The sequence below is a fragment of the Parasteatoda tepidariorum genome, chromosome 5 (genome assembly GCF_982258835.1).
Source record: "Parasteatoda tepidariorum strain Cologne lab strain chromosome 5, Ptep-v5.0, whole genome shotgun sequence".
Taxonomy (NCBI): domain Eukaryota; kingdom Metazoa; phylum Arthropoda; class Arachnida; order Araneae; family Theridiidae; genus Parasteatoda; species Parasteatoda tepidariorum.
This window is the reverse complement of record NC_141759.1, coordinates 108534570-108560723: the sequence shown is the minus strand read 5'-3', so window position 1 is coordinate 108560723 and position 26154 is coordinate 108534570. Positions and strand designations below refer to the sequence as shown.

The 26154-nt window shown below is 26.6% G+C and overlaps 1 protein-coding gene across 4 annotated transcripts; it reads right to left on the bottom strand.

The window, feature by feature from the left end:
- Positions 1-1508: 1508 nt before the first annotated feature.
- On the bottom strand, positions 1509-26154 carry LOC147809971 (misshapen-like kinase 1). 4 transcript variants are annotated; one of them, XM_087164751.1, is made up of 7 exons: positions 25672-26154; positions 25136-25402; positions 23499-23698; positions 21033-21250; positions 19405-19649; positions 13568-13646; positions 1509-1666 (listed from the first exon to the last, which is right to left on the bottom strand). In XM_087164751.1, the coding sequence occupies exons 5-7, from the start codon at positions 19558-19560 to the stop codon at positions 1584-1586; spliced, it is 318 nt and encodes a 105-aa protein (XP_087020877.1). In that variant the 5' UTR covers positions 19561-19649; positions 21033-21250; positions 23499-23698; positions 25136-25402; positions 25672-26154; the 3' UTR covers positions 1509-1583. The 4 variants fall into 4 exon arrangements, with proteins under 4 accessions (XP_087020877.1, XP_087020876.1, XP_087020875.1 ...); XM_087164750.1 differs by having other exon boundaries at positions 21073-21250; XM_087164749.1 differs by having other exon boundaries at positions 21073-21250; positions 25966-26154.

Here is a 26154-nt window from a genome sequence, read left to right as displayed (position 1 = left end):
TAACGTAAGATGGTGCACAGCTTGTAACAAGAACAAACAGTAATAAACCTATGGAAAGAGGTCATATCAAAACTGCCAAAAAAGCGAGTTATTCGAAATCTAGCAACCATGTCACCCTTTTTAACAATATATCTCTAAAAAACTAAAACAAATTTTCACTTCAAACTCACCAGAATTACATATTAACATTAATATCTTATGAAATATGGCAGATTTGAGCTCAGAAATTATCTAATTTATTTCTTTTATTGAAAACAAAATTATACGTTTGAAAATATCGCCTATCAGAATAACATGTAGTAAGCAGCTGTAGACTTTTTAACCGGAACTAGAGTAGGTGCCGAGCTCGAGATTGTTTACATTTCTATAGAAAACACCATCCACATAAAATTCATAAAGGGTGTATCTGAAATGATTAAAAAAACTCCATTTAAAATAAATAAATCATTTTCACAACTTAGTGTCACGCTTTATGTGTAGGTATGGAAATTATTAAAAATTTAAAAAATTATAAATGAAAGGTAATTACGTATGAAGAAATAAAATTATACTATAAGACAGCCAGAAAGATGGAACAAAATTTGAGCGCTTCTAAGTAAAAGTTTCCAGACTGAATGTCGAGAAAGAGTTGATTTTTTCAACTTACTTATGAATTACGACTATTCTTGTAGCGTCTTCCATCCACTTATTTCTATCCCAAAAATTATAGGAAATATTGCGTGTGAAGCATTTATAACCAAATTCATACATTCTCTTACAGCCATAGATATGCAATGCATTCGTCTCGCAATGTGGTAAAATGATTTTTAAGATGTTACCTACTTAATTAAAACCTTAAGGAAATCTTTTTGAAAATAATTATTTTTTTAAAAATGAGTAATTTGGAAATTTTTTTAATAAATTTTGCGCTGTGCAACTTTAATTAAAATACTGCTTTTAGGACCACCTTAATTTAAATACCTTTAATTAAAATACTGCTTTTAGGATCGACATTTAGGACCACCGCAATGCGGCACTACAGTGGACTGATCGTTAAGACACAGTTTCCAGTAGATCACCGAAGTTAAGCATCACTGGCTGCGGTCAGTGCGCGACAATAATAATTCGAAAATAAAGGAGTGTAATGCTTATAACTGAAATAGTTCAGATATGAATAGTATATAGTTTGTCGTTTAGATATGAATCCTCATTCGATATCTTAAGGACAAACCAGACCTTAGATCCACACATTTATGAGGGTGTTGGGCTAGATTAAAAACAACCATGCATAACAACTTCATTCAGTGATTAGTTTGTATTAATTGTATATTAATTTTAACCACTTTAAGTTTGAAACAGAAACTCTTTTGTTGCATTGTTTTTAATTAATAATTATTAAGTAAATAATATAACTTTCATCTGAGCTTTGATTAATAAATGTGAAAGAAATAAAACTCGATTTAAAAAATAAGTTTTTTTTCCTTAAATAATTTCGGGATACCTTGTTTTTGGAAGTAAAGGAGGACACATACTGAATTATATTTTTATTACATACAGAGGCATAAGTAAGTAATACATATTCTGCGATAGGGAAAAAAATTACATTAAAATAAATTTCTTATATCTTTTCTGAGATGTAGCTCAGACTTAACCTCTTTACAGGGCCTGGCTCCTCTCATTACAGATACTGCAATAAAAAGTAAATTGTTATTACAATTATAGAATGGTAATGAAGCTTTTTATAGTGTCTTAGTCATAAAAGAAACTTTTATATACAGGGTATCTGCTACATTTCAGATTTTCAAATCCATGACTTTCCAGGAATAATTCCAAGAAATGTTCATGGCTTACTGAAGTTACAATTTTCTCAGACAAAAACACAACAGCAAATTTAAAAAAGCATTATAATAACATTAATTGAAATAACATACATAACCAAAACTGTTATACTCTGCATTTTCAATTTATTGATCTTAAACCTAATAAAACAGAGTAAAGAAAGAGTGGAAGCAATAAAACAGCTGAAAAAAATACAAAAGCAAATAACTAAATATAGTGAGATATATGTAGTTACTTAAAAACTATTTTATTTCTTTTTAAAAGTGTAAAATAAAAATAATAAATAAATAAAAAAATTCTGAAATCACTGAAGTTTGAAAGATAATTCCCTCTAGAAATGATGTTCTTTCTTTCATTTTTTGAAAAAAACATCATAATTTAATAAAGAACAGGAAAAAAAAACATTTTATATTTTAATGAAATATAAAATGTGAGTGGGGATTTTGTTACTAATTCAAATATTCGGAGCATCGGAACTCTGTGAAATTAAGGGGGGAGATTTTCAGTTTTAAAAAATAAGATTTTTTGGCGACCTAAATCTATGCCTTTCCATGATTAAAAAAAAAAAAAAAAAAAAAAAAAAAAACTAAAATTATGACATTTCATGACAAATTTTGTTCAATACTGTAATCCATGACTTTCAGGTGTGCAGATACCCCTTTTATAAATTGACATAGGACAAGTCTAGAATGACAGAACACAAGATATCAGGGCAGAACTATGAAAACTTTTAACTGAGTACAAATGCTTTAGGATCTCAGCTCAAGTTATCCATAACCAAAATTGCTCACAGTCAACCGTTTGAAATAAATTATTTAAATAAAATAAAAAACGAGCATTTTCAAGTACAACAATGGCTATTATGAATAAAAGTAAGATAGTATACCTTTGTTACGATTCACGATGTAAGTTATTTTAATTAATTAATATTATTTTATAATGTAATTATGTCTCATTCTTAATGATACAATTCATGGATTCAGTTGGCTGGAGTTCAATTAAAATATCTTGAAATACATTGAAAATAGTTTGCGAATTCAAATATATATACATGGATCACACTCTAGAACAATGGTTCCCAATTAACGTTCCACAGAACACTAGGGTTCCGTGGCAGAGTTAAAACAGCACCAACAGTTGAAATTTTTGAAAAAGTTTTTTCTACAACATTTTCGAAATCTGTAATTATATTTAAAGTAATATGTTAAAAAATGAGAAATGAAAATTTTTAAAAAAATATATAACTTTTCTAACAACAATTTAAAAAAAGTATGAAAAAAAAAACATGCATTTATAAGAATTTGCAATAGTATTTTACATTGGGCTTTTCAAATCTAAATAAAATAACTGAATTTTTTTAAATAAAGAAATATGTTTCCCTAATAACCATTTTTAACATTTAAAACAGTTTTTAATAGCAATATAAAAACAAATTTTCAGCTAGACTAGATTCATCTCTAAGACAGTGTATTCAACTGTTGAAAATAAAACCTAAATTAAGATTATTAAATATAAAACGATGAAAAAATTTTATTTCTCTTTTTAAATATTAAAAGTTTAAAATAAAAATAATGTATTTTACTTTAATTATTACCGGATTATTTAATCATTTAGGGCTCCATAGCCGAAAAAAATTGGGAACGGCTTTTCTAGAATTGTTCGATTTACTGTGCTGTTAATAGAAACCACAGAAAGAAGTATTGTCATCTAATTTCTGTTTGTATTTATTCGTCATTTGCATGCACTTTACAGAGCTACATACTACCTTCCTTTAATCAGGATAAATATAAATACAAAAAGGTCTTTCATGCTCTAACCATTCTTTAAATAAAAATTAAAATGGATCATGTAAAAAAAAAAAACTGTGATTACCACATGCATTAAAAATTTAAAACTAAGTTGTTTCTTTATGTTTCACTGCATTTTAAAAATATTTTTGCACTGAGTTTGACTTCCCAGCACTTTACCATTCAGCACTTTACATCTTTACCATTCAACAGTTTCATGGCCACTAGTAACTCAAATAACATTTATTCTTAGTAGCAGCTGATTTAAAATGAAAAAAGAATATTTGTATGGAAATACTTAGCAATCTTGCTGAGGTATATTGAATAGTAAAGTAAGTTGAACCATTTTTATGGTTGCCATTAACATCCTTACCCTTTATGAGTTGATTTTAACATTATTGTAAATTTTTGTTTTTTATTAGTTTATACTAGATAAGTCTTAGTACAAAATATGTAAAAGTTTTTACAAAAGTAATAATATTTTGTTTCCTGTAAAATAGCTATCAACATGGATAGGAAATATTATAACTTTCATGGTAACTGCTGCATAAACTTAATATTTTACATATAGGGTATTTTTTGTCATCAAAATACCCTTATCACACTAATATATACACATGGTCTGCAATATTTTTCATTCGTAATTGACATTATATGAATTCGAAACTCTCTTTTTTATGCTAACTCATAATTTTAAATAGTAGTAGACAAGTAAATAATTATTGATAATTAAAAGATTTCATAATTTAAAAAGGGTGTGCTGAATAAAAAGAAACTGACATTTTTAGAACAAAGATAAAGAAAGCTTTAAACTGATTATTCTAAATGAGACCACTTCATTATGTATTCATAATACTTATTTAAATATTCAAGTGAGACATAAAATGCATAAAAATTCTATTCTAATAGGGATTTTTTTCTCTCGAAAACTCCCTCAATTATAGAGAATTTTCTAAAACGTACGAAAAACAGGAGAAAGGCCAGAAGAAAATGGCAAAATCCAATAGTCTGCTGGTAAATCCAGTAGAGTTGGCAGCTATGCTGCAGGGTAAAATAAAAAAAATGTCCATACATCTTAAACTACATCATTACCATATATCTTAAAATTTGTATAAGAATGGTAATGACAGTTTGAGAATTTTAATGACAGAAATCAAAATAGAATAATACAATGTAATTTTTATTTATTTTACAATTTAAATTTAAAACATTGAATTTAACAGTATAATTTTAACATAATAATTTCAACAGTATTTTATGAAATAAACATTATTTGGGCATTAAGACTTTCAAATACTAAGTAAAAATAAAATAATATGTACTCTAAATCTGAAAAATTGATATAAATTCAGACTTTGTTTACATTTACAGGAAAAAAACTTATAGCATTTTATTTTTTTCTGATACTTTTGGCGACTTTAAAACAACTCACAAAAACTCAATTTTTTGAATTTATACATGATTTATGACAAAGAATGATAACGACAGTTTTTGACAAATTTATAAAATGAGGCCTTGTTCGCTTTAAACTAAATGTAATCTTTTACGAACATTTGTAGTTCCCCAAATATATATATCCTGCCTTTAAAAGAAATAAAAAACTGTACCTGTAGTAAAAATTTAAAAAATTTAAGAATAAAAAATCACACATTACAATATGTATGCTAGCTGAATAACCATATTCATACAAGGCGAATGAAAAGAAAATATTCAATGAATCAGTACTGAATAAATTCGATACTTTATTGAAGTAAAAAAACTTTTTATATTCCTTATTGTTTTATGATACATTTTCAGTTAATTTTTACATTAAAGATTTTAACTAAGTTGCCTTATGTATAGTGGACAAAATAAAAAAGAACCACCCTGAATAGATTTTGATTTAATGTGATCGGATCTTCACATTCTAGGACTCAATCTTAATGGTTAACCTCAAATATGTTGATTAATTAATATAGACGATATTTTAAATCACATACATAAACATACTTTCTCTACATTTAGACCATCATGAGTTATTTCCTGCACAAAAATCATAAAAAGAACATACTTGAAACATTTTTGCTTAATATAAATGAGTGATTTGAGTAAAATCAGCAGCTTATGACATAGATGGTATATACCAGATGAAGACAATTATATAAAAAAATTACTTTTTACTTAAGTAATAATAACAATATCATTAAAAATCTTATTAGTTTAGAATTGAGGGTGCTAAATCTAGCTCATTTAAAAAAAATCGCTAAGTCTAATATTTTATAAAAACAAATTTTGGTTTTAATTTATTATTAATTAAAAGAGGTCATTGCTCTGCATCACCTTGAAATTAATATTCACTCCTTCATGATTAGTATTTTTTCACTTTTGTAAAAAAACCGAACATTGAAACAGATCCTCTTAAATTTGTAAGAATTTATTTATTTATTTTTCGAAATTAAATAATTATGTATGCTACTGACTGAACTTCATGGATAAATAAAGCTCTTTATCACACTGTTCGAAGGTTTCATGTTGAGTGAAACAAGAAATTTTAAATTTATTAAATAAGTCTCATAATGTTCATTTTGAACAAAAAGTAAGAAAGACAATTTAAATAAATTTACTTGCATTTTGATCACTCAAAAAATAAATTTAGATGTCTAAAAATATTTTGTATAATCAGGTAATCGAATGAAATAAATAACGAACAAGAATGCTTTCTTAAGAGTTTAAAAAATAAAAATAATTAATCAAAGAGGTGAATTTTACATTTATTTAAATCTATTTTGAAAAAATAGGTATTTGAAGTTCCTTCTTAATTCTGAGAAAATATAAACTATTAGTCAAGTTTTTCGGTTATACAAATTAACAACGTTATTAGTTAAGACTTTTTTGCATTAGCAACTTTTAGCAAACAAATAATTAACTTAAACGGCAAAAAAAAAACATAAATAAAAATATAAGAAACAAAAATAAAAAAAAACCTACAACTAAATGCTTAGGGTTTTAGTGGACCAGGTGGGCGAAACATTTTATCGATATTAAAATTATGTTTTGTTTAAAAAAATGCAGATTTAACATCAGAATTTTTTATTTCAATCAGATTTTTTTTAAAACTCCTTTCACGTTTTAAGATCAAAATTTTAATAAAATGTATAAATACTTATTATCATTTAACAATAAAACTGTGACCAAAATTCTTAATACCAGTAATAATAAAAAAGTTAATATTATTTACTGAATGCAGAGCCCAAATGAACCTGACTATTTTACTATTATATACAAATGCTAAGATTGATTATAACTTTAAAAAAAGAACTTTCATTTTAAATTAACAAAATTAGTAGTTAAGGTCATTCTGTCATAATAGTTTTAGCAAACAAACAATTTACTTGCACTGCAAAAAAACTATACCAGGTAATTTCGTGTTTAGGGTTGTGGTGGCTACAGCGAAACATCAGAGAATTTCAGCAGGGTACATCAAAATCATATTTGTTAAAAAGATATGTATTAAATATTCGAAGGTTTCTCTCAATCAGATTTTTTTTAAAAATTCTTTTAACGTTTAACGACCTAAACTCTAAAATACATAAATAAATAATATTTAATATTACTTAACAATACTAGAATTAAAATTCTTAATACCACTAAAAAAAGTTTAAGATGATTTAATTACTGCAAACTAATTATTAAACAAATTAACTCAACTATATTTTTATCGAACTCAAAACCTAGATGAATTATAAAGACGAAGTACAACTTTTACCAAACAAAAAGCAAATAATTTGGATCAGAAATCATTTGGAAAAACATGCTATGATTAATTTCTCTTAATCATAGCATGTAATAATTAAAAGAAATAATAAATAATAAAAAAAATAATAATAAATTAAAAAAAAGAAGTTTATCCCCAGACAACATTCACAACATAGAAACATACATTAAACTTGCAGGATTTTTGGTCAAGCCAGATTCTTTGCAAAACTAATTTTAAAAAAATACATATGATAAAAAAATTATGGTTCCGATAGTTTAGTCAGGGAAGCCTTCAAAAGTTGCAGAGGCTCATGTTTTATAGCTCTTTTTACATATTTTGCAAAAACTCATGAATTTTTCTAAAAACAATTTTCTGTATCTTATTACCATTAAATTTTTATGAAACAAAGTTTCAAGGAATGTTCAGCTTTTTCACTTTATTTTAATTAACGCAAATTAAATATGTTGAATATGTACATAAAAAAATAAATGGACTACTTTGAATAACTTTTGATCTAATGATCGGATCTTCATGTTCTAGGACTCAATCTTAATGGTTCGTGCGGGTGACATAAAATATGCTAAGTAATTGGGGCTGACGATATTTTAAGTTACGAAATAAGTCCCAGAAACAAACTTTTTCTGAATAAACATACCTTTGATTCGATGGATTCGGATTTCTGACACCTAAAATATAGGAGTAGCGGAAGTCTGGGAAATATGGTCTCAATAGTTTGGACCCTTTGATCTTAATTTCACTTTTAACATATTTTACCATATCTCAAGAAATTTTAAGCAGATTGAAGAATTTTACACACAATACACCCAATTGTTAACACAATTTAGTGAAAGATAATTCCATGCAAAAAATTGCTTTTAGTGAGAATTTATTGTTTATTATTTTAATTAATAGTAAAAAAAAATTGAATTGTAAAGGATACAATTTTGGTATCATTCTAAAAACTGTATTTTTGAATGGAAAAATAAAAAATTCGAGCATACTCGGTCGAATAGTTCCTGAGAAATCGAATTTTAAAAATATGTCAAAATTCGACTTCTCAGAAACTATTTGACTCATTTCGCTCTAATTTTGCATTTTAAAAATTTAAAGCTGAATTTTTTAAAATGATCAAAAAAATTATATACCTTAGAATCCAATACTTTTTTTTGACTATTATTAGATAAAATAATAAAAAATAATAGATATATATATATATATTAAGAGTTCTATTTTGCATGTCTATCTTTAGATAAATTTTTTTATAATTATATGCAAAAATTCAATTTGCTTAAAAAGTTCTACTTAAAAGTTCTTCTTCTTTGCTTGTTACTCTAACGAGTAAATAATATATGCATACTAAAAATTATATTTTGAATGGAATCTTTAAAAAAAAAATTTATAATTATAAGCAAAAACTTTTCAATTCTCTTAAAAAGTTCTCAGACTGAAGGTGAAATACACAAAAGGTAAAATTAACATTAAGGGGTTCAAACTTTGGACGGGTCTCGTGACCAGACTATTGGAACAATATTTTCCGGAATACCACAAGATCCTATATTCTAGGAGTCCAAAATTCAAAAAAAAAAAGCATGTTCATGCAGAGAAAACATTTATGTGTGTGACTTAAAACATCGTCTGCACTAATTAATCAACATACTTGAGGTTAACCATTAAGATTGAGTCCTAGAATGTGAACATCCGATCAGATTAAATCAAAAGCGATTCAGGGATTTTTATTTTGCGCACTATACATAAGGTAATTTAGTTAAAATCGTTCATGTAAAACTTAACTAAAATGAGTCATAAAATAAGGAAGAATATAAAAAGTTTTGTTACTTCAAAAATAAAGTGTTTGCTTTTCTTCTCTACAAAAGTTAATGATTACTATCCTATAAAATGTATAAATTAATTTAGTGTAAATAATTTAGTTGAACCAGGGTTGGCAAGGTTTAGGACATAACGGATTAATCCACGGTTTAAACCCTGGTTTAAACTGCCCTGTCTAAAACCCCTTTGTCCAAAACTGGCTTAAACTGTCCAAAACCCTTTTACTCAAATTATGTCACAATTTTATCATATTTAAGAGGTAAAATAGACATAGAACTAATAACATATTGATAATTAAATATACTACAGAATATTTGCTTTTAAAAGTATAATGTTTTATTAATATTGTTTGATTCTTCAATTTAAACATTAAACAAGGGAGGATTAATCAGTAATCAAGTTCAATTGGTCCTCTCATTCAATAGTACATAACTGAAGTTTGACCTTGCCATACAGGTTAAGCTATTAGGGACTAAGTGCTTGGTTAGTAACTGCAAAACGGACCCATTTACTAAATAAGTAAGATACTTATTCGCAAAAAAAGTGTTTCAACGACAGATTACTTTATTCTGAACAAAATAAAAAAAAATTATTGCTCTATGACAAATATAAGGTGAGTTACAATCATTAATAGCCATTGATGTATGAATCAAAATGGCGCCAAATGTGCCATTTTGGCAAAAAGATAAATGCTTATAACTTTTAAACCCCTAAACCGATTTAAATATAATTGACATTTCTGAAATCAGCACAAAAAATTCTATAAGTGTACAAATTTTCATGAAAATCTGAGATGGTGGGTGTCATTTTTGTAAAATCGTGTATGATTTGACATGGAATGACCCTACCATTAACGTTCACTGAATTATCTGCCATAGCAGTTAAAAAACAATTCAATGTACCAGCAATAAACACCTTTTTTCTTACAAATAGATCTGTAAGCTAACAAATATCACTACTGGTGTCATATTAAAAATATTTGAAATATTGAACTGTCAAAAGTTAAATTCAAAACAATGGGTAACGCTTAACTAGTCAGAAAATTCTATTTTGTTGTTTGCTTATCTTGCATGACAGTTCTTCATAGAATGCCATAACACTGACAGTGACCTTCTTAGTGCTTTGAATTATAAATATGCCGAATTTGATTGCTTTTGGCACACAGACTTGGCATAAAGACATTCATATATATATATATATATATATATATATATATATATATATATATATATATATATATATATATATATATATATATATATATATATATATATATATATATGTATATTATTTTGTTTCCTAGCGACGTTATTGAAATTTAAAATAACTTTTATGCTTGGGAAAAAATTTCTAGAATCATTCTATAGAAATAAGTGAGCATGAAAATATTTAGAGTAAAGCTGTTAATTGTTTCAAAAGTTATAGTTTAAAGCGAAATATAAATATTTTAAGTTCAAAGTGAGCTTTTGCAGCTATCTTCAATTTACAGAAGAGGTCAGAGTGGTGCAAAACTAAAACTTTTTATCTAGACAAGGAGGTGTTGTTTCTGATGAATTTGTACATGTCAATAGAACTAAAAGTTTAAAACTTAATGCGATTTAATTTTAAAAAATCATGACAAATTTAGACTTATAAATATTTAAGTATCTGACACTGCTGTCTGGGCAAGTGAGGTAATGTTTCGTAAGTTTCATTTATTCTAAATTGAACATGATTAAAAGAACATAAATAATTAAAAATGTTGTTTTTAAATCCAAACCAAGTTGTTGGCATCAGAACAGAATTTCAAGGCATTCAAATAGTCAATGATGAAATAATAATTTCTCTCAAAAGACAAGAATTTTAAAGGCTCTATATTTTGATTTACACTATTTAAAGCATAGCTGTCAAGAGAAGTTATATATTTTTTCATATGTTTTTTTTTTTAAAGTAATATCAAAAAAGGCAAAACCCAAAAAAGCTAGAGTTTACAATTTAGAAGTAATAAGATAATATGAGAGAGAAGTAATAAGTGTGTTAAAAAATACATTATCTATTTGTGTGTTTAAAATTGTCATTTAATAGGTATTGGTTCCTGCATATTGTTTTGTTCTGAATATGATAACAAAAAAGCAAAGAATATAAAACTAAAAGCTTTCGTATAAAAACCTTTAAATTACGATTTATTTACAAAACATTTATTAATATGTATCAGATATAAATATAAGTAAAGATATTGAAGTTTGAAAGTTTCATAGTTTGGAAGTTATAAGGGTTTTTATGAGTAAATAGGTTAAACTGAACATATTCACTTTTTATACATGAGTTTGGATTTAGCAATTTTTACTGTACTATAATCATTTTAAGTACTCAAAGAGCTTTTCCAGGGTGTGCAGCCAAATCTTTCAAAAATAAGTAAAAAAAAGCACTATATACATTAACAAACTGAAAAATAATTTTCAAAGACTTTACATGATCCTGATAAATAACTAGTTTCTAACAAAGAACTCAAAATTTCAAAATTATTATCATCATCATTACTTTTCCCCATATCTCATAAAGATAGATCCTATGTCTTGTCAAGATGGGAACACAAATCCCCAACTTTCTTCCAGTTGACATTCTAAGTAATATAATCATGCAGTACCTAGCTATTTTACAATAGCTAGACACTTTAATAGCTGCAGACATTTTAAAATAGCTACAGTTGTTTGAAAGTTAAAAGGGTGCATAGAGACTTCAACTTTACTGAGTACCATGTATATATAATGTATTAGTTTATTACTTTAGATAGAAGCTCCCCTGATTTTGATGTACTTTAATTTAGGACAAAATAAACATAAGCCAAACATTTAAATGGTTTAATAATATATGACCGTTACTGAATAAAAATTATCCATTTAGTTAGTATTTGAATATGGACTTATAAGTTTATAAGTCTAATAAAAAGTTTTTATAATGAAAATTTAGGGTTAGTCAATTTTCAAATAAACTTTTCGTTTAAAGGTTGATATTTTTTACAAAATAAGCTTATTTTACTTCTACAATGCATGGTTTTCATAATTTTATGTTGGAATATTTTCTTAATATTTTATTTATAATGATATGAATGATTATCTTGACTTGAAAAGTAATAGATTACACGCGAGAAAAAATAAATTAAAACATAGGAAAAAAGAATATGTCATACAATACAGACTTTATAGTGGGCTAAAGAAAAATTAAAGAAAAAATAGGGACATTTTTTAGAACAGCAGACATATGCCAGACTACTTTTAAAAAAGACAAAAGGCAAACTAAAAAAAACATATAATTTGTTCTACTGAAATATATTAAATATAAAATAAAAAAATTTATTGATTTTTTAAATGATTAATTTGCTTTTCTGCGTTTTATGCTTGTTTTAAAATGGAACGTTTTTCCTGATATTTCAGAATGAATAAAACTCAAGAGTTAATGACTCATATCAGACAGGTAAAATTCAAACATATATAGCTAACAATTCAGATAATTCTCATCAAGAATCATATAACAGTATCAGTAGAATAAATAGAAATAACTATTTTAATGGTAACCAAAAACCAAACACAAATTGAAAAAAAAAAAAAAGCTGAAGGGTAAAGTTGTTGCTCTAATAAAAAAAAAGCATAGCTAGTGGAAAGCAATAGGACTACTAAGACTTGAAAGAAAATTGCCAAACATTTGTTTATTCCATACAACATTATTTATAAGCTAAAGGTCATGGTAAAAAATAAGATCAAGTACTTGTATAAATACAACAAAAAATTTGTTCGCCAGGGTATAATTATTTTACTATGAGCTATTTAACAAACGGAACAATCAATTCTATTACAATTTTGACCATAATAGGTAATAAAAGTTCGTAGTGCAAACGAAGCCACTTTTAAACTAAAACTTTTCTTCAATAGCAAATTTTGTGACTTGGTTTACGTAAATGTTAAACTAAAGACTAGTTTTGGTAGAAATACCCATTGCCTTTTTTCAAGAGTAAGTAGAAAATCTGCTACAAAATTAATTTTATTTAAAAGCAGCCAATAAAAGTTATTAAAGAACTAAAACATATTTGTGAAAAATTATCAAAATTAAGAAAACCATCATTTTTAACCAAATTAACATACACAAAAATTATAGAAAACAGAAAGTATTCTTAACAATGGAGAACTAGTTGTTTGGGTACATTTTTAAACTGATAATGCAACATATGATTAGCAATAATTACAATAAAACTATAATCAGTAATTTTAAATCTCTTACAATAAATTACAGTTCATACAGTTAGAAAATACTTTTTTTTTTTTTTAAATTTGATAAATTCTTAAAATAAGCAGTAAATAGTTGGAATCAAATGTAAAACAATTTATGTTCAGTTATAAATTTTAAGCATTGAAATTATACTCACTATCATAACAAAGAAGAAGTTGCAAGCCTTTGGAATTAGGAAGAGTGACTATAGTGTGAGGTGTAATGGAGTCCTGAAACTAAAAGAAATATAAACATGAATATTAAAAACTTTTGAAATGTTTTGGACAATGATTAAAATAAACTATATATAAAGGTAATTAAAATAACATATAAAGGTACTTAAAACACGAGAAATACTGACATAAAATTACAAAACAATTAATTAAATCTATACAACAATCAACCATATAAAAAAAATTCTGCACAATCTAGCAGAAAAAATGTCAACTCCAAACTTCCTTATGAGTTTTGTGTATTGTTTACTACAACTTTAACTGCTTATCATATCATACTTATTTATTAACCTTTTCAAGAGGGATCGACATGCCACAACATGCAGGCTTCTCCCCAACATATCCTGGACTGTCTTGGTCTGGACAAAGGGGACATTCTGAATAAACCACTTTAAGTGGTCGACTTCCTCCGGGTCATGAATTTCATGGACATTGTTTAGCCCAGCTAACTTTGGGGATATGGAAGAGAAGAAGAAGAGAGAGGGATCGACAAAACATCTGTTGGAGTATCTTTCTGTGACTGGGGGAGGAAATTGTAAGAGGTAGCCTCTGTTCGTAAAAAAATAGTGACAGGAATGAAAGAATACTATCACTGTTTTTCTTAAACACTGTTCACTACTTTTCATATTTAGGGATAGTACAAGGACCACCAGAGAGGGACTCTTGTGCTTTTGTATAACTTTAAAAGTGCAGAAATCCTTTTTCAGTGGTTTTATTAGATTCAGCATAAAATATTGAACAAATAACATTTCACATATTGTTTTCTATAATAAATTATCAGCCTGTCCTATGTTATTATAACTTATGCACCTTCAAGCATTCATTCATTTGCACCATGTAACACTTTGTCAATCTTTTTGTTTTGAACTTTATCAATGCAGAATCTCAATAAATAATATTTCAATGTCTATAGGTATATTTATGTTAAAAAAATTAATGAATGGAAAAAAATAATAGAAACAGCTTTTTATTTTTTGCTGTTATATCAATCCCTCATTCACAACAATTTCAGCAAAGCAAAATTTAAACAATCAAGTCTTAGTTTACAATAACATACAAAAGTTTTATTAGCTATAATTATCAGTACCTATAATAATAACTATTTAATACATTACAATTAATATTTGCAATTTTAGTACGTTTATTAAGCATTTCACGTTTAATTTCTATCAAAAAAATTTTACAAGCTGTTTTTTAACATATTTATATTAAAACAAATTTTAAACTATTTGTCACTGTTCTACAATAAGTCTAAGTAAAAATAGAAGAAATTTAAATCATTTCTGATGCACGAAAAGACATGTAATTTAATTACAAATATAACTATTTGTATGTATTTTTTATCTTTAGAATTGTTAAATCTTATGAAAATATGTCACTTCAATCAATGATAAATAGTTTTTACCACTTTATTTGCTGGTTTTATGTTTTCACTATTAATGATAATAACAATAAAAACAAGAGGAGGAAACGAAGATAATTCTACTATAATTCCTGGCTAATTTGATTGATCTGTTCTTCGCAGTAATAATGGTCGTTACTATTGAAAATTATTTAATCAAATAAATTCCCTTAATCTTATTTACAATATTATATTAAATAAATTGTGTGATACACAAAAAAAAACTATTACTACAATAACTTGGCCAATCATTGACCAAAATTAATACAACATTTTTAATTTAATTTTATTTTCTAAATAGCATATATCGTAATTTAAATCACTAACTCAAAAAAAACAAACAAAAAAACAAAAAAAAGCCTTAGCCAGTTTCTAAATTTATTTATAACATATCACTCAGAACCTTATTCCTCTAATCTCTTAGTTTGAATCAACTATATGCTTTGGTTTCCAAAGAATTTTGTTTTAAAATAGTTCCCCAACAAGTAATACATTAATATTTCAATTATTGTGCTTCAGTTGCGAATATAAAATATGCATATTCAAAACATCATGTCATTTTCCTTTTGTACCAAATTTCATAAAAGAATGCATCTTACTGAAACTATGTAGAATCTATAATAGAAATTATATATTTTTTTGAATTCAGGTAATAGATTTATGAAATTTCAATGTTCTCAAAAATTTAGTTTGAACTTATGAAGATAAACCAACGAGATATTATTAGACTTCATAAAAACTAACTTAAAATTAAACTGTATCTAGCTTAATGAGAGGAGAGGGATACGAAAATTGTCACAAAAGAAAAAAGATTAGGAAGAAAAAAATACCATTTATGATTTCATTACAAAAAAAAGCATAAAAAATACAGTATTATAAATTACAATTTCAAAATCCGCTATCTTTGAAATCCGTATATAGCCAAAAGCATGAATGAAGTTACAGCTAAAAACTGTAAATATATACATGAATTTTTCCTACAAAATAAATATCTTTATTAAAATTCATAGAAAAATATTTTCTTCTTGTCTGCAACAATTATAATCAAAATTTTAAAAAACCAATAAGCACCATATTTATACCAAAAATAGAATAGAAACCAAAAAAATATTATTTATTTGAGTTTATTTAAAATATTTTACTTCGATATTTATTTCAATTTGAGATAATTTACTTTGAAGGTTATGATTACTTGATATTTTTATGTATAATCAAAATTGCTATTCGTTAAATTAAAATAGCAATAAAGAAAATATCTCCGAAAAATAACTTTAAAATATTTTTTTAAACAAAAAAATTCAAAAAATTTAAATTAACTACAAAAAAAAGCAGGAAAGAAAACAGTAGATGCATACCCAAACTTATAATTGATATTTGAAAGTAGGTGGGAAATGTAGAAAACATTTTCTACCCTTATGAGAAAGTGTTGCATAGTTACTAAAACAATAAAACACATCCCACAGACACCCCAGACAAAGGTTAAAGCTGAACTATCTATATTAGAGGTTTATACTTAAAGAATTTTACAACAAATAACTTCAAAATTGTATAGATTAGGGTTGTAGTAGAAAAATGTAGCAAAATAAATTGCAACACTTAATGAAGTTTCCATTCTTATTCTGCTTCAAAATCCACATTTCATTACTTTTTAGTCAAAGGATACATATTTACACCCCAAGTTGCTTAAATTATTGAATAACTTAGTCAGCTCCTTAAATATGAGAATTAAAGTTTATTTTTAGCTAATTCGCAAAGTTCTCTAGCAAGAATAACTTTTAGGTAAGAAAACTAGTATTTGCTCAGAAAATTATCAGTTTATTTAGGGGAAGTCATAAGATTACAGAGTGGTTCAAAACTATTCACAAAAATTTGAAGGCAGCTAAAGGTGATCTAAATAAACTGATTTTGTATTAGAATGTAGAATATATGCTCAAATGCAGTGTTAAAAGTGCTAGCATGTAAAGCAGTATTACTCCCTAGTAATTGAAAAACAAGTTAGACAAAAGATTTATTAACACTTCCTAATATTAACAGATTTATTAACAGTTCCTAATAGCTTGCAACCAGTTTACAGTCAAATTATAGAATTACTTGATAGAGCGAGTATCAACAAGATTCAAAGAAGTGTTGCATGAATTGGTGTACATTAGCAAAAACAGTCAGCACATTTTCAGTGGCAACCAGATCTTTAGATGCTTCAAAACTATTGATTGTATAGGTTACTTGTTTTATATTTTACCCCACATGAAGAAATCCAAGCACGTCAAATGTGGAAAATGCGATGGCCAGTTCAGGAATGTGAGAAGAAATATATTAAAAGCAAGCAGCAATGATATTTTTATCTGCATCAAAAATTAGAGCACATGAAGCCTACTAAAAGCTAATTAATGTATTCATATTTAAAACTTACACGATTGCAAAACTATCCAAAAGGAGTGCAAGAAAAAGATCAACGGAAATATTATTATTCAATTAAGAAATCATCAAGGTACTTAATGAAGTGGAAATAGATGCAGAAAATGTTTAACTATGACTATAAGGCTTCTAAAATGTAAAACTATCATTTAATTTAAAGAAAAGAGCTTTGAAGTACACTAAATAAAAGATTTATAAAAAGTTTATTTTATGTAAAATAAAAATTTATTTATTCAAGTGCAAACTATCAGCAAAAATAAAATACAAAACTTTATGCATAAAATTTACATTTCCTTGAATCTCTTACAGATTGAAAATTGTCATCAAATCCAACGAAATTAACTCTAATGAATTTTTCCTATGATTTATCTTGGTGATAAGAATTTGTGTGACACCTCAAAATTTTGGCACGTCTAAAAAGATACTTGTATAAGGAATGGGGCAAAATATTAGGTCAACTGCGCCATGCATATATATAAAACTCAGTGACCTGCATATGACTCTGCATGAAATGCAAAGGTCTTCACTTTGAAAATTTGTTATTATATTAAAGGCAATAAAGTTTTCAAACTCATTTGAAAGTCTGGTACTGATATTTTGCTAAGCATTAAAGTTGTAGAGCATGTGAGTCAACTTATCTTTTATAACCCTGTAATTTTAAACTTTGCACAAATTTTCAAACAAAACATGGAGTGAGGGATATTTGTGTTGCAGTATGCCACTTATTGTAGGTTTTTAAGACTAATTTGGTATAATTTACAATAAATATCTTCCACGTTATTATGTACATCATGACAATCAGCCACAAAATGTCAAGATATGAATTAAAGTGATCTTCAAGAACACAGAAACAGATTCCTGTGGCTAAATATTATATTAAAACTATTAATCTAGTAAAAATAGCATGTAGTCTAGTACTCTAACAAAAAGAATACAAACTTTACTCACTTAACTATTCTTTTACTCTAGTTACATCAGAAAAAGAATAAGGTAAACTACTAAGAAAACAAAGACAAAAAACACACAATTCAATGATGTCTTGATAACTACATGCTTGAGAACTAAATTTAACATCAATAAAACAAGTTCTAAATAAAGCAAAGAGAAAACTTTTGTTATTTTTAAATCTATTATATGTTATTAACTCAGAAAAAAAACTTTTTATTTAACCAACATATTAGGCATTGTGTTTCTATGGATTATTATTTTCTTAAGTTTACTAAAGTTGCAATTTTTAAAATACCATATTTATTCCAATATAAGCCATCCTTTTCTTTTCAATATAACTGAAAATTGAATGCAGCTTAGAGTTGAAGGCGTAAAAATTTGCTGAATGGGGAAAATTTAGTTTTTACCCCTTTCAAATGGAAAAATGTAACGATTCATTCTGATTACTGCACTAGTCACGTTCCATAGGAAGATATCTTTAGTGTTTAATCTATCTTGAACATGATTGTCTGCATAACAAATGTATAGGATTTCACGATAGACAACTCTTTGCAGGAAAACAGCGACACCAGCACCAATTCCAAAGTCAGTTGTGACAGTGGGAGTGACCAATCACTTTCGGAGCATGATACAGTTAGAACAATTATAGTTTCATGTTTGTATTTAATCTATTTAAAAGTTTTTAATTGTGAAAATTTAAGAAGTGAACAATTAATTTAATCAATCATTCACTTATTATTACTTCCTATTATTAATTTCACAAATATCTGTTATCAATAAACCTTTTTACGCTACTTTTTATTTTTCACAAATCTGTGTTCAAAATTTGGAGTACAGCTTCAATTCAAATAAATACCATATGATCACATTAAATGGTAACGAGTCAGATATGAAGATCATTCACCAGATCATAGTTTAGAGACCCACAGAAAACTCAAACATCAGTTTCAAAAAAATTCATTAAAACTCAGAAGGATATCAAAATAATTTACTCACATGAGCAGGTATATAAATATCATAGACAGCACCAGAATCCAAATCTACAGCATGAAAACCTTCACCACACACTACTTTGAGCCAAACACACTCTTCAATCGTCATATCTATTAGAGCATGCCGGTGAGCTAAGTCTGCAAAAGACTTGAAGGCCATGAATTTGTGATACGGTATTGGTGCCCATTAATAAATTTCTATGCTTTCTTTCAAGGCGATCACAGGGAACTTTATTCTTTCAAATTCGACTGGAAAAAATTATAAAAACAGTCATTCTTTGGTATAGTAATGATATATTACTCATAAAGTTCTTAAAATTATAAAATAAAGAAATAAAATTCTGGTAAGAACTGGACTCTTAATTAGAATTAATCATCATTACAATGCTGTGATAAGTAGTCTAATGAAAATCCTACAAACAGGTTCATAAATAATATTTGTTATGCTTTGAAATGGATTTACGTTTAAGATTATACATATTAGAAGTGATGTAAATATAAAATTCGAAATAAAATTTTAAATATTAACATCACTAAACAAAGAAATCATACTTTTGTCAAAAGTACAAAAGTAGACACTTTACAAGAATTTATCACTGTTTGAGTCATTAAAATGAATAGTCTAAATATAAACACTGCAAGCTGTTTTTTTTTTAAGAAAAAAAAAATACACAGTGGTACCTCATTAACGTGAACATGCTTAACATAATTTTTTTAACAGGGTGCTTAGCCAGAATTTTTAAGAAAAAATAAGTACCTTTTATGTACTTTTTAAACACTCTAATTAGGATCTGTGCAGTAATAAAAATATTTTTTTTCTATTGTTTAAAGTTCTTACTTTATAAACATAATAAAATTCAAAAGAATCAAAATTAATTTATAAAATTCAAAATCGTCATAATAAAATTCACAATCAATAAAATTCAAGAACTTTTTTGAAAAAATTACACAATCATGATAAAGTAACTAGTTTCTGATAAATATTGCAGAGAAAAATGTGAAAATTGAGCCCTTTTTTGTAATTTAGAACGAGAATCGACAAGGCAAAGAAAAGAAAAATCTCATTTTAAAATATAGAAAATTATGCACTTTTTACAAATGGTATGTTTTTACAGTTTTTTATTTAATTATTTTGATTGCTTCTGCAAGCAGCAGAAACGATCATCGCCTGGTAAATTACCTTGAAAAGGCAAGATCCGCTTTTTTGAAGTGATATTATTTAGTTGTAAGTGAACACATTTATTTAAGAAGGTTGAAATAACAATCATATTTTAAAATGAAATAATTTAATTTGAAAACTATTATTGTAAATAATAAGGAAATTATTAACGAAGTTAAACTCATAAAATCTATAAAAATATCAATGGTTAAAAGCCTAGTTTTTAAAATATACAAAACAATGCCATCCAAAAATGTATAAAATAAGTATAGTCTTTTTCTTTGTAAAAAAGCCAGCAGTTAAAGTATGGGAGTACATACAAAGGTATGTCAATATAAAGGGCTACAACTTTATAGGAACCCTGTAACAGAATTTAGGTTTCAGGAATAATATTTACATAATTTACTTTGCTAAATAATTGTGTATCAAAAAAGAGAGGAGAAAATATTTATAAAAAAGTGCTCGATTCTCACTCCATAAGGCAGTACATAGGATATCAGAGTTGAATCGTACTTTCTTATTTCTGGAGTGTCATCAGATGACTCGTGCGATGTTGGTGTAACATTGACACTAACAGGCTCTCTCTCCTTGGAAATTGAGAGGGACCAGCACCACCACCAAACCCAAATGTGAGAAAAGAGCGCTGTTTGTGTTGTAGTTGAGGAGGGGTCTTTCCAACAGCTTGCCTATACTGTTACATAAAAGAATAAAGTTATTCAGTTAGAAAAATAAAACTAAGAGATAAACAGACAATAAAGCAATATAAAAAGCAAACATCAAGAAACTATAAATATTAATTCATGCTGTATTATTTAAAATTAGCACAACAAACAAAGCCAATACTTATTTTAGAAAAAGTGGTGATTTTATTTTAACAATTAGTGCAATTGCAATAACATAAAAATTTTTTTTTAACACTTACCTCCTGACATATCTGCAATGAAAATTAAGATACTTTTATTATACTGATTTCTTTAGAATATTTAAAGCGAATGTCAAATTTATACATAAGTAATATTACTTTTCATTTCAGTTAAAATAAAAACTCAATATTTTCAACAAAAGTTATGTAATGAATGTATATCTAGTTATGTATGTTATAGTGAATGCTAAAAACTCGGGAATTTCTCTTTCCAATAACATAACTAATTACAACTAAAAAAGATAACCATGCACAAAAATTTTAATAAGACTTAAAACTAGAATATTGTATTATGTTGTTCCATTTAAAATATGTTATTCATAAATTCTAAAAACAAGCAAAAAAAAATCATCACAATTCCTACTTAAAAAGCATACCTCTCTCAAATAGAAACACATAAAATTTAAGGGAATATTTTATTTCAAAGAAAATCACATATTAAGAGCACATGTGGGTATATTTTCTGTTTATATCCACAAACAATTTTTTGTTTGATTTTCTGAACTTCAAAAATTTTTAATGTTTCAGTCACCAGTATATTTTAAATAAAATATATATTGAATGAACTAGTTATACAAGTCACAATAGGAAAAAACGAATTTCTTAATTCTAACTAATATTTTGCAGGGGTGACATTAAAGAAATGGGAAAACAGAAGGAAAAAAAAATATTATGCCTTAAAAACAAATAAGAATATTTCAAGTGCAATAAATGTATCAAGTAACAAATCAACTAGATGTTTCATGGGGTCTGTCCAGACATTTTGTGAAAGGTCCGATTTTGTAAAATTGTGAAAAAATTAATCGTAATTTGTGAATATAAAATAAATGTTAAGTCACAGTCTTTCAACCAGGGTCCTGCTTTTGCGAATTTGTGCAAATAAGGTCCTGTTATTGCAAGAAACCTTTACAAGGAGTTTTTAAATTGTAAATGGATACAAGATTATGATCAACACTATAAAATAAAAACAAATTAAATTTTTAAAATAAACAGCTATTGCTGCTACTAAATTAGAAATGCAACTCACAAATATTTGGTATTTAGTCTATACTTAGTTCCTTTGCATTTGTCTTTCTCCCCCCCCCCTTCCTGGGAAGGATTCATTCGATTAGCAAAACAATAATGAAGATAAACAAATCTGTGAAGGGTCCGTTTTTAAGTTAAAATATTTTGTGAAGGGTTCATTAATGAACCCAAAATTCTTCTAAATAGACCTTAATTTTTTAAACCAATGCCATACAGTATGCTTATTCACAGCAATATCCCCTGACACTTGACATATTCGGAGTTTTCATGCAGCTAGTGATAAGCAGCACATGGTGTTCCAGTTTTTAAAACAACTAATATTCCTACTCAGACAGGATTTTTGACCACTTTACACACTAATTTATTTTTCACTCAATGGCAAAGCAAAGACAGCAAGAACTTTATTAGTTACCATATATATATATTATATTAAATATTAACTCATGCGTGCATTTTAAAGTTTAAAATATATATACATTTAACTATAGTAATATAGTTAACAATAATGTTTAAATTGAGATTATAGTTCAAAATTAACTCTTACTTCAATTTAAAAAATCTGTGTTAAAATATAAATTTTAGTCAGTAATTTTATAAAAAGAGTTTTCAGAAGAACTTTTGTTTATTATACTATGGTCAATACTAAAAGTTTCTTTATATACACTGGTTATTTTAGATAATAGTGCATAATAATGGTGAAAATTTTGCTTTAAATAATTTGAATTCTTAACTGTAACAAAAGACGAATTTTTCAATACACTTTTTCTCATAAGTACAGCCATTGAAAATATCAAATTAATGTCATACCATTACATAAAAGCAATTCTTAAGGTTTTTGATAGCTTTCATTGTGATGGTTTCACGCATAGTTATCTTAAAAGAGCTAAAAGTGTAAAAAAAAAAAGAAAAAAAAAAGAGCAAACTCGTTTACAATAATTAAGTCTTACTACAATTTTAGTAACACAACAGTTATAAAAATCACAAGTAATACCTCATCTGATATCGTTGAGTCTTGAAGCCTATGCTGCGGTGAAGACTGATGATCAGATGTGTTTGAAGCATGCTGCTGAAAGAGGTCAGGTACAACACCCATGGAACATGTTAGCAGTCATCCCTATATTATTAGGAGAGCTTTGAGTCCAGGACCTCAATCACAGCCACTGCTTGATGAACTCCGTTCGCTCCCTATCACTGTAAATAACAAAAGAGCTTTAGTTGCCAGAACTAAACACAATTAAAAAGGAGAGAAAATTTAAAATCTCTGAAATTTAAAGTATAGCAGATATGCTTCTAGTCAGCTACACGTTTATGCAGATTTTATTGCTATTACAAGAGTAATACAGTTTTACTACAGTGTGTTCCATAAATCAAGCAAGAAATAATTTTGATTGAAAACACAAGTTTTAAACCAAAAATTGTGATTTAAAAAAAAAACCTAGAATTTCATTGCAATAGCGCGCGTGAAATTTTTATAGTCTAAACCCAGAACTTTCCACTGCATTGGCATTTTATTTTCAATATCCGCATTCTATTAATCAAATGACATAAAACTCAAAGATTGGGTGGCTTTTAGAACATTCTTTATTGCAAACAAATAGCATTTTTTCAGCTAGGAATACAATCAATATTATGTAATTTTTTTAAAATTGTTAATACATGAATTAGAGTAACAAACCATGCCACAAAAATTTGACATCCTTAAAACAACTGACAGTAACAAAAATGACTACTAAAACTGTTCCCTAAGTGTGCAGGACAGAATCAAGATCGCAGCTTAGTCTCGATTTAACAGTTAAAAACTTAATAATAAAAGTAATGTCTGCTCAAACAATTTTTCCAATTTTCTAGAAAGAAGATTTTTAAATTCATGAAAGAAACAATTAAATCAGTGTTTGATATAATTACAATTATTCTTTTAAAAAAAATAAAACTGAGGAAAAACTTTTTAAAATAACATTGTTATTTTAATGTTCCACTTAGAAAAAACTTAAGTATTGAGCTCTGCAAACATTAATGCTGATGCACAACATTATCATACATTACAGAATGTTTAATTAAGTCTAAATAGCATGAACAATGAGGTTAATTTGAGTTTAGCAATCAGCAGTGTCAATCAAATTGGACAGGTTAGAGGGGAGACACCGAACAAAGAGGAACACGTTAGTCCTTCAAGTTGGAAGCTCACAAGACTAACGGCTCAATCTCATGAATTTAAATTTTTTTCAAAAAGCAGAAACTTTTAAAACTACAATGTATACCATGCCAACTTTTTTCAACTAATAGACAATATAAGTCACGGCATAATCAAATAAATTTTTACCCGAAATTAAAATGTTTTTTAAAGTTTTGTTGCACTACATCTTTTGATTAATGAACTAACCATTGATAAGCACATTAGCAATTTTTTACAGACAAATTAAATTATGTCTCAGCAAATACTTAATGAAAAAAAAAATTAACATCTATTTTTCTCATTTAGAAAAAAGTTGCTGAACCACCAGCTGATAGACAATATAAATTATGATTAAACTTTTTTAAATCAAAACAAGATAATCATGAAATATAACAAAAATGATAAAAATGAGTAAATTAAATGAAAAAAAGAAATTAAACAAAATAAATGCTGACCTTCGATTCATGACGGGAATTTCTATTTCATTCCTTTTTATCTCCATTTTGATTAGGAGTTGAGGTAGCTAAGGGAAAAGGTGAGGATGAAGAGCGATGTTTATCACTACTTTTAGATTTATTAATATCTGAGAGCTTAACAGGACCAGAATCACACCTCTTTTGATTTTTTTCCAGGTTAATAATTGATCTATCTTTTGCCTTATCCATCCTGCCCCTTACTTTCATTCTTTGTTCATCTGTTGTTACCTTGCTTATTTAAATGATCTGTAATAATAGTAGTGATTTAAAAAGGTTAGAAACAATGCTAAATTATATATAGATATATAAAACTAATCAATTAATTCTTTTAAATCAGAAAATAAATACAAGTTAATAAATTAAAAAATAAAACAAAATTGGTTATTATACCAGTAATAAGTAAAATAATATATGTGTGTTAATATGCCTGCAATGTAACACTATGTAAATTGTACTGTTGAGCAAGAGATTCAACTAAAATAACAAGATTAAAAAATTTTAATTGCTTCACTTACTTAATATCTCCATTCCCACAAGATTTTTATGCAAAACTAATAAAGTTGTCAGTGTCATTGCGAAAACATTATATATTAACATTTAATAGATCTGATAACAAGCATGAGAGTGGATAAATAATAAAAATAAAAAGCTGAACTTTCACAACTCAGACACTGTGAGATGGATGGAGGATATTGCTCTACGTAATACAGTGATATCAATAAGATATGTAAAAACATAACTTCCAACTCTGCCGTGAGAATTTTATTTTACATTAAAAGTGGCAGAAGCATTTAGAGAGTAAAACTTACATATTTTTCTTAAATATAATTTTAAACGTCTTCGATCACTAATATATTAAAGAAATAGGTAGATACTATTAAAAAAAAGAAATGCATTTCTATTTTAATTGAATTCTTCAATTTAAAAATCCAAACTGAAATCAAATTTTAATGGTAAAAATAAATTATTGGTTTAATATTAATTTTCAATGATTGTGC

Coding starts and splice junctions, on each gene's coding strand:
- LOC147809971 (XM_087164751.1), bottom strand. CDS start 19,560: ATGGCCTTCAAGTCTTTTGCAGACTTAGCTCACCGGCATGCTCTAATA. Junction 13,647..19,404: donor ATATTTATATACCTGCTCAT/GTGAGTAAATTA, acceptor TATTTCTTTTAG/TTTCAGGACTCCATTACACC. Junction 1,667..13,567: donor ACTTCTTCTTTGTTATGATA/GTGAGTATAATT, acceptor TTTTTATTGCAG/TATCTGTAATGAGAGGAGCC.